This window comes from Pipistrellus hanaki (assembly GCF_964339955.1).
Source record: "Pipistrellus hanaki genome assembly, chromosome: 7".
NCBI lineage: Eukaryota > Metazoa > Chordata > Mammalia > Chiroptera > Vespertilionidae > Pipistrellus > Pipistrellus hanaki.
In genome coordinates, this window is record NC_140509.1 from 85,654,789 (window position 1) to 85,664,513 (window position 9,725).

At 49.2% G+C, this 9,725-nt stretch overlaps 1 protein-coding gene across 1 annotated transcript; it reads right to left on the bottom strand.

Annotated features, from left to right (window-relative positions):
- Window positions 1-227: 227 nt before the first annotated feature.
- SOD2 (superoxide dismutase 2) lies at window positions 228-9,136 on the bottom strand. Its single transcript, XM_084890808.1, has 5 exons — window positions 8,982-9,136; window positions 8,526-8,728; window positions 4,799-4,915; window positions 3,071-3,250; window positions 228-935 (listed from the first exon to the last, which is right to left on the bottom strand). The coding sequence occupies exons 1-5, from the start codon at window positions 9,002-9,004 to the stop codon at window positions 790-792; spliced, it is 669 nt and encodes a 222-aa protein (XP_084746934.1). The 5' UTR covers window positions 9,005-9,136; the 3' UTR covers window positions 228-789.
- Between the last annotated feature and the right edge of the window lie 589 nt (window positions 9,137-9,725).

Genomic DNA, 9,725 nt, shown 5'->3' on the forward strand with positions numbered 1-9,725 from the left:
GCAATGACTCAGACAGTCTTTGAGCACCATGTTCCCGCAGGAGGCACGCCACTGAGCGCCACTCGCCGCTCCGCTGGGAAGACAGCCCCTGGCCCCATCTACCCTCTGGGCACTCAGACAACACACTTCTGTGTCTGAGGACAAATCTTCACCCCCGTCTTTTATTTGCCCCTATAGAAAAACTCAGATGCACAGCTAGCTCCTTCTCACAACAACGCAATGCCCAATTAGCAATCACATCATTTCTTTAATGACAAAATGGTGTTAACTCTGTGCAACTTGTGATCAAAAACAATTAAAGACCGTTGGTGATATCTACCAGAAATAACATTAGACATAGGATTACTTACAAAACAAACAATTGCCAATAGAAAACTAAATATTTCCCTTGGGAAAAAATGTACTATTTTATTATTAAACAACTCAGGCAAAAGTCTAGGTTTCCTCTAAGTGCAGAACAGAGCAGAAAGGCTTCCACAGGGGCCCCAGCCGGAGAGGGTGTGATTCTTTGGACAGCTTTATGATGACATTTATAACCTCCGGGGATTTTAGCTCTCTGAAGAAAATGTTCATTCAAAAAGCTAAATCATACAAAGCATTTAGTATCTTCAAATGGATGCCCAATAACAAAACTTTTAACAGGAGTGAGTCCTAGCACTAAACTGTGTTTATCAAATACTTGAATGAGCTACAGTCAGAAACGACAGAGCAGCTGACAGGTGCAGGGGGCGCTCTGCACTGCCACAAAAGCAGCCACAGAGCTTTCTGTGCTCGGTGTCAAGGTGACGTTTACTTTTTGCACGCCTTGTATCTCTCTGCTACATTCTCCCAGTTGATGATATTCCAAATAGCTTTCAGGTAGTCAGGCCTGACGTTTTTATACTGGAGGTAATACGCATGCTCCCACACGTCAATCCCCAGCAGTGGAATAAGACCTGTTGGAAAGAAGGAGAAAAAGCAAAAACTATCAATTTCTATTTTAAACGCTGCATCTTCTCAACATAACCTTGATCCTATGCATCCACAATTGTCCTTTACAACATTCTCATCCATTTTGCAGTTTCTTACATAAACAGGATATGTGATAAGAATAAATACCCCTATAAAGAGATTTTCAACTTTACTCTTTGGAAGGAAAATGTGATTAGTACTAAAAATAATTACTACGCTGTTTCCCCGAAAATAAGACAGTGTCTTATATTAATTTTTTCTCCCAAAGTTGCGCTAGGTCTTATTTTCAGGGGATGTCTTATCTTTCCATGTGCAGGTCTTATTTTCGGAGGATGTCATATTTTCGGGGAAACATGGTAGTATAATAGTCCTGAAAAAAATAAATTAACTACAGTATTTTATTTTATTTTTTTAATATATTTTTATTGCTTTCAGAGAGAAAGGAAAAAGAAGAGATAGAAACATCCAAGATGAGAGAGAATCATGGATCAGCTGCCTCCTGCAAGTCCCCCACTGGAGACTGAGTCCACAACCCAGGCCTGTGCCCTTGATCAGAATCGAACCTGGGACCTTTCAGTTCACGGGTCGCTGCTCTATCCACTGAGCCAAACCGGCTAGGGCTAACTACAGTATTTTAATAGCTGTTCTTAAAATACCAACAGATTGATACAAGAGCCTGCTCTTATGCATCTGCACTGGGGTCTCAGTAAGAGCATGGTGCTTGTGGGGTGACTGAGGACCCTCCAAAGGTCCTGAGTACTCAGGGAGGTGAGGAGAAACCTGCCTGCTCCCCGAGGCGTTAGGCTGGAGAATACAGTGTTGGAGATGCTCACAGAACAGTGAACAAGGAAAACTGCACAGGACTGCAGAGACACAGGATCCACTGGAAATGAATCCTCTCCAGGCCAGTCCCTTCGGAGCAGCCTGACCCCCTAAGCGCGCCAGGCTCACAATCCCTGCTGCTTGTCCAGTCTGCAGCATCTCCCCCTCCCAGAGGAGCCGCACAGGTTCTGGAAAGTCTGAGTACGTCCACAGAAGCTTCGGATGTGTGCACAGGGAAAGAAGGCAGCTCTGGCTCCTTTACGTCAGAGGTCACAGCCCCAGCCAACGGCCGGATGACTGGGGTTCTTTCTCCTAAAGAGCTTCTAGTTCAATCTGCTCAACATGAACCAGGCCTGGGTGAGCCCCGCCTGGCGCCTCCCAGCCAAATGCTGCCCTATACAAACCCCTGGGGGGCAGTGTCTGCAAATGGGCTCTCCTCCCCGTCTGACCCCAGTGCTCAGTAAAGAGGGGTCCAAGGTCTGAGAGCAGACGTGTCTGCCTCGTTCTTGTTGTTTATCTAATTTTAGTGCATATAATTATGTAAGCTGATATGAACTCACTATCAAATGAAACAGTTTATGTTTAAGACTTTTTTTGTTAATGTATCATTAAATTACATGTGCTTTTTATATATATACTTGAGGCCCGGTATGGGGATCAGGCCGAAACCGGCTCTCCAACACCCCCCAAAGGGTCCCAGATTGCAAGAGGATGGTTCTTGGGTGACGCACCCTGGAATCAGGCTCCCTTCTCTCAGATTCTGAGTTCATCACCTGAGAACTGTATCTGCCAAGTTACTGCAGCTCAGCAGCTCCTGCGTTGAGCGTCTGCCCCCTGGTGGTCAGTGCACATCATAGCTACCAGTCAGATGGTCGCGTAGGCTTTTATATATAGAGATATTTTTATTGATTTCAGAGAGTGAGAAGACAGAAACATCAATGATGAGAATCATCGATCAGCTGGTACACGTCCCCTAATGGGGACAGAGCCCACAACTCAGGCACATGGCCTGACATGGAGTCAAACCGTGACCTCCTGGTTCATAGGTCAACATTCATCCACTTAGCCACACCCGACCAGGCACACGTGCTTATTTTTTATAAGATTTAAGATTTCAAAATATCAACAACTTTTAAAGCACTTTTGCTTAATAGACTCTGGGTATCATCTGTTAAGATTTGCTCAAGTAAATCTAGAGACTTATGATGGCATGAACCTGCTAGTTTTCTGTATTCAAGTTCAATGCTTTCCAGTGAGCCATCTCCCCTGAGTGATGGTAACAATGTTCCAGTCTAACCTGTTGTTCCCTGAAGGGGATCCTGGTTAGCACAAGCAGCAATCTGTAAGCGTCCTTGTTCCTTCTGGAAACCGAGCCAGCCCCAGCCTGAGCCTTGAACGCCAGCAGACACCGCGGTCAACTTCTCCTTAAACGCGGCAAAGGAACCAAAGTCACGTTTGATGGCTTCCAGCAATTCCCCTATTTAAAAAAAAATGCAAAGATGGGGATAAGGACACATATGTAATAACGTAATCAATTCAATAAAGAAAATTTTAAAAATACAATAAAATAAATCCAAAGAACACTCATAAATGAACAGGAGGCAATAACTATGGTATTTTATTACATATATTAAAATATTCTTGTCATGGCCCAAGACACAGCGAGACCGCACCCTGCAGAAGACACAACGAAGCCCAGTGGCCTCCACAACGGTGGGGCGACACCCCAGCCCACAATCTGAAATCCCGTCTGTCACTGACGCACTGCGGAGGGATTTCTCCTCTCACGGGGAGAAGGAACTGTTCCCATCAGCCTTCTTTGTTCCCCTCAGTAGAAAATTTTACTTTGACTTCTACCTACCTACTCTGTCTTAATTTGGGACTAAAACGTTATGGTTGTTATATTTCTTCCCCAAGGCAGCCTAGATCTTTCCTATCTCAATTACATCATTTTAAAGAGTTATTTTCTCTCTTCTATTACTGAACTAAGGATACACTTGAAGAGCTACAGGCCTTTTATTCCGTGGCAATACAGAATATAATTCTAGACTGAGCACATCAACCAAATCAACTAGGCCCAAAACAGCACCTCCCTGTTCAAAGGAATCATCTGCCATAAGCACCAATGAGGACTAACGCAGCACGGATAACACTAAGTGGCAGACAGTACCAAGACCTGTTGATTGAATAAAGGTGAATTTGATACTCTGGTAACTCACAGAAACTCAGCACTCTTAAATCATAGTCTGAAGACCTAAGTCACAAAAAATAAATTATCCAGCTTCTCATTCATTACTACTTCCTAATAAAATTGCTTATTTCAAGTGCCTAAGATGTCTTCTAGAACCCAATTAAAACACACACACACACACACACACACACACAGAAATTTAGGGTACATCCCGGAAGCCAGGAACGGGGAGGGAGCTGTGTTCACATCCACACCTCCCCAAAGCTCTGCACACGCACTCGGCCTCACGTGAGCCAGGGGCGTGGCCAGCCCTCAGCTCTGACTCCTTCGTTACCTAGGTGTTCTGGGACAACGGACTTGTTCTCACTCAGGAAGAACAGTAAAACAATAGCAAAAAGCACTATTCTAAGTCCTTTACATATAATAACATTTAATTCTCAAACAGTCCTATTATTCTCCCCGTATCATATAGAGGAAGAAAGTAAGGTTCAGAACGGTTAAGTCTCTCACCCCAGATCCTAGAGCTAGTGAGTGAAAGCTTGTCTTTTCTAAAAACCATTTCTGAGTCTTTCCCTAATGTATAGCGCAGTACATTCCAACCACAAGTCAACACCATATGTGACACTGTGTGTATGTATATACCGTCTGAGGACACAACTCCCTGAATGCACTCCCTTCTTACATAGGTCCTTTCAAAGTTACCACAACACGACTGCACCCCTTGCTGTGAACAACATGCCATTATGACGCCTCGGAAAAATTAGGGGAGCATTAAAAAAACAGTCATTCCTATCACACACAAAATGCAGCTAAGCCAGCACCATACACACCAACCTTTGGGTTCTCCGCCACCATTAGGGCTCAGGTTTGTCCAGAAAATGCTATGGTTGATGTGGCCTCCACCGTTGAACTTGAGCGCAGGCTGAAGAGCTACCTGGGCTGTGACATCACCTGAAATGTTAAAATGCAAATACATTTTTTAAATGCTTACTTTTCCACCCATTCTATGTACTATTTTCCTCTTTGTAAAACGTCGGTAATTGGATCAGCTTCTCTGGCATCTTATAGGTCCTAAAAGTCTACAACTTCCGGATTCTACCGATGAAAAACTTCCTGAACTCACCTGTCCCAGCGGATTCTCAGGTGGTCAGTAACATGCTGAGCTACCAGTGCGGCAGTAGGGCCGCAAAGCTAGAAAACCCACTCTGAGCTTCAAAGACTCAGTTTTCTTGGATAGAAAAGATTTGGGCAAATGAAATAATGAAGAACAAAGATAGAGAATGGAATGCTAACATGTCTGGTTCCGTGTACCGACTATATGAAAATTTTCCACCTCGTTTCCTAAGCAGACAGCTAGTCACTGTGAAATCTCTAAATGTTCTGCTAACAAGAAGCACAACTTATTCAAAACTGAGCTGCTGGTTGTAACTGCAAGCTTACTCCGCTGTGGCTTCCAGTCCGCATGCCAGCGGTCTCCTCAGGACACTGACACGTGGTCCTCTCGGACTCCTCCCTCCCCCCATCTCACCCACCAGCAAGGCCCAATCTCCCGTTCACGCATGCGGACCAGCAGCATCCACCTGTACCAGCGCTCCTGCCCCGCTCAGCGCTCACCCCTGTTTCCACCTCTGCCTGACAGTCCCTTCTCACCGCAGCGGCCAGAGGCTCCTCCAGACCCCACCGCACTCTCTCACTCCTCTAGCCAAACCCCTCCCCAGGCTGCTCTGCTCAGAGCGAACCCCAGGTCCTTACCATCAGCTACAGAAATGCATGCCATGAGCCAAACTGGTTTGGCTCAGTGGCTAGAGCGTCAGCCTGTGGACTGAAGGGTCCCAGGTTCGATTCCGGCCAAGGGCATGTACCTTGGTTACGGGCACATCCCCAGTAGGGAGTGTGCAGGAGGCAGCTGATTGATGTTTCTCTCCCATAGATGTTTCTAGCTCTCTATCCCTCTCTCTTCCTTTCTGTAAAAAAATCAATAAAATGTTTAAAGAAAAAAAAAGAAAGAAAAGAAATGCATGCCATGTGACCTCTGCAGCTCCTCTGGCCCAGCTCCAGCCACACGGGCCTCTGTGCTCACATGATAAGCTCAGCGCACTCCCAGCTGAGGCCTCCACAGCTTCCTGCACGGGGACCATCCTCCCCGAGGCAGCCTCATGCTCCATGCTCTCCTCTCTCCCTCCTCCCCAAGGCAGCCTCATGCTCCATGCTCTCCTCTCTCCCTCCTCCCCGAGGCAGCCTCATGCTCCATGCCCTCCTCTCTCCTCCAAGTTCCTACCGACCAACAACTCCATCTGTGAGGCCTTCTCCAACCACAGTCACACTGGGCCACTCGCTACTTGTTTTCCTGCAGATTTACAACCCCTGCCATCCACATACTTATCCATCTGTCTCCCCAAGAGAATGAAAGGACTTTCATGCACTGCCATATCCCAGAGCCTCATAGCAAGCGCTCAATCAATGCTTGTTGATTGACTAGATAACTGAATATACTGAATTTAGTTTCTAAGGTAAAAAATTATCTGGTATCTATTGCACTTAAAAAAAAAATGGCAGGTGTGTCTCACTTGGTTGGAGGGTCATCCCATACACCAAAGGGTCATGGTTTTGATTCCTAGTCAGGGCACATACCCAGGTTTCGGGTTCAATCCCCAGTCGGGGTACACATCAAAGGCAGTTTCTCTCTCTCTCCATCTCTAAAATAACCAAAAGAAACATATCCTTTTTTAAAAAAAGTCGTTTGAAATTTTTTTTCTACCTTGCTTAATAAGTAGGCAAAATAAAGTATTTTTCTATGCCTTCCAAAGCTACAGATGAACTGGACTCTCAGGAAAAATGGGAATTCCCTTACCAAGCAAACATGGATTCACAAGATCCGAGAGGCAAAATGAAGGACAGAGAAACCACTGAGAGCTGCTCAGCAATTACCTAACAGAAAAAGCTCTCTGCGTCCGTCCTTAGGGCATAGGCTAAGCACATACATAGGAACACTGCTGTTCCTTAAGCAAGGCCAGATCTCCAGTTCTCAGCAATTCAGAGAGGAGGAGAGGACCACCTGATATCTAGATACCACCTTGATCTTTGAGAGTTTTTTTAAAATACCTACATTTTGCTGTTATGTTTGTAAAAATATTTTCTCACAGATCAGTGTCTCCCTTTATTAGTTTTTCTTGGAAAGTCACCCTAACAATAAATGTAAGTTACTAAATGTTTTATTAAGTCAACAGTAACTACATACTTCTAATGGCAAAGAAACATTGAAAATTCGTTTAACAATTTCAGTCTCAAGTTTAGTTCATCATTTTAATAGAAATGAGGGGCTTAGTATCTGCTTTTAAGAACACTTTTCTGAAGTCCAACATTTTCTTCAGCTTCGCTTCAGCTTTTTTCTTCTGTTAAACAGTAAAAATTAAATATGCTTCTTTGAAAAATATGTTACTTACATGTGATGAGATGATGTAATTTTACTTATACACCTTTAATCCCAAATTCCAAAAATGAAAATTTAGATCTTTAACGATTTTTAAAATATAACTTTTTAAATAAAAGAAAGGTCTGTGGCTACTCACTAATTTATGACCAATATAGAATATAATATAAAGCTTTTTCCCCAGTGGCTTTCATTAAAAAGGGAAGGGTCAAGTGCACAAGAAAAGGAGTGAAAGGAAGCTGTTTTTAAAATATTGAGACAGGTTCAGGGGCGTCAAGATGTTGTCATGCAGGAACTATTGTAGTTTCACAACCGGGATATTCCCCGGCCTCACTGGTCCCACCTCCTTCCCGCATCTGTCATGTCCTAAATCACCCAGCTTTTCTCGTAGTCAGAACCTTGTGCCACACTTGAGGTTTGTCTGACTGTCAGAAGTAAACATTCCAGAATGTGGCAACTTCCTCTGGGTTTTGCTTAGCCATTCACCTGGCACACAATCAGCTGAAATACCACATTCTCCCACTAGATGCCCCCAGCCAATTACATGCCGCTGTAAGCCACCGGTTTCATCGCGCTGAAATTCAATAAAAACACGTCTAGTTAAGAAAAAACACACATTTCCTTAACGTGTAGCTCATAAAGACATAATTGTGGTCTGGAAACATGACTGTCAATTACCTCCTCTGCTTGAACTCACAGGTTGAAAATGTAATCGCTTTTTGTACAGAAACACTAAAACCTTTCCCATACACACCCCCGGACGCAAAGCAGAGCCCAATGCTAGCGGTTCTGTCAGCCGGACTAGAGCAGCTCCATGTTCTATTCTAACGGAATTCTAAATGTTAGTAAATAAACACACAGGCGGGTACTTTCCCTGTGAACCTCGAGAACACGTGGGGTGACCCAGTGAGCAGAGGGCGCCTCCGCACGGAGATGGTGGAGTTCGGGGCAGGCCGCCCGCACCTGCCCTCCGCCCGCACCTGCCCTCCGCCCGCACCTGCCCTTCACCCACACCCGCCGCCGCCCGCACCCGCCCTCCGCCCGCACCTGCCCTCCGCCCGCACCTGCCCTTCACCCACACCCGCCGCCGCCCGCACCTGCCCTCCGCCCGCACCCGCCGCCCGCACCCACCCTTGGCCAGCGCCTCCTGGTACTTCTCCTCGGTGGCGTTGAGGTTGTTGACGTAGGCCGCGTGGTGCTTGCTGTGGTGCAGCTGCATGATCTGGCCGCTGACGTGCGGCTCCAGCGCGCCGTAGTCGTACGGCAGGTCGGGGAGGGTGTGCTTCCGGCGGCAGCCCAGGGCGCCCAGGGCGGGCACCAGCTCGCGGCTCGCGCTGCAGAGACAACACACACCGGTCCCTCCACGCGCCTGTCCCTCCATCGTCCGCCCGCCACCCGCCCGCCACCGGCCTTGGAGCACCAGCCCGCGCAGCGGCCCCGCGCGTGGGCCTCCGGGACGCGCTCCGCGCACGCCCGTCCCGCGCCCCCTGCGCCCGAAGGTGCCCTCCACCCGCCGCGGCCCGCGCCGCCCGCCGTCCGTGCCGCCCACCCGGGCCGGTCCCCTGCGCCGCGGCCCGGGCGCCTCACCTGCACGCCGCCCGGCACAACATGGTGACGCCGCCGCCGAAGTCCTCGCCGCAAAGCGCTGACCGCTGGGGACGAACCAGTGAACCGCGACCCGGGCCGCGCCGCAAGGACACCGCCGCCGGCCAGCCCCGCCCCCTGCGCCAGGCCCCGCCCACTGCGCGCCGCTCCCACCCCGTGGGGGGGGGTGCGCGGTCCCCGGACCCGCCCCGCCCGCACCCCGCCCGCGCCCCGGACCCCGGGAACGCGGGGAGGGAGGCAGTAGAGGCCCTCCCCAGTGGGCCGCGGGCCGGGGCGCCCTGCCGTGCTGTTCGCCGTGCCGCCCCGGGGAAGGCCGCCCCCGGCCCCCCCCGTGCCAGATGGTGCGGTCCGCGCTCCGCCCGCGCCGGCGCCGCCCCGCGGGTCCGGAGTGCGTCCCTGGCGTCGGGGCCGCCCGGGGTCGGGCCCCTTTACGGGAGGAAAGCCTCGCGTTTCCCTGCACGGCCTTGGCGCAGCCCCAGCGCGGCCGCGGGGAAGGCGGGTCCTGCAGGGCCCGGCCCTCCCCCACCCCACGCTCACACTGCCCCAGGGCCTTTCTTACCGAAACACTGACCTTGGGGCTCCCCCGGCCTGAGCCAGGCCAAGGGCGGCGGCTGACCCCCAGCGTGGGCCGGGGACTGCGCTGCGGGGTTTGCAATCATTTCCCTTTATTTCACGCGGATGGGACCGCGCTGAGTGTTTGCATGCATTTACCTTTATTTCACCCCA

Excerpts from the sequence above, each read along its gene's own strand:
- SOD2 (XM_084890808.1), bottom strand. The coding sequence starts at position 9,004 with ATGTTGTGCCGGGCGGCGTGCAG. Across the intron at positions 3,251-4,798 it reads TGGTGGCGGAGAACCCAAAG|GGGAATTGCTGGAAGCCATC; the intron begins GTTGGTGTGTAT and ends TTTTTTAAATAG. Across the intron at positions 936-3,070 it reads TCCCCTTCAGGGAACAACAG|GTCTTATTCCACTGCTGGGG; the intron begins GTTAGACTGGAA and ends TCTTTCCAACAG.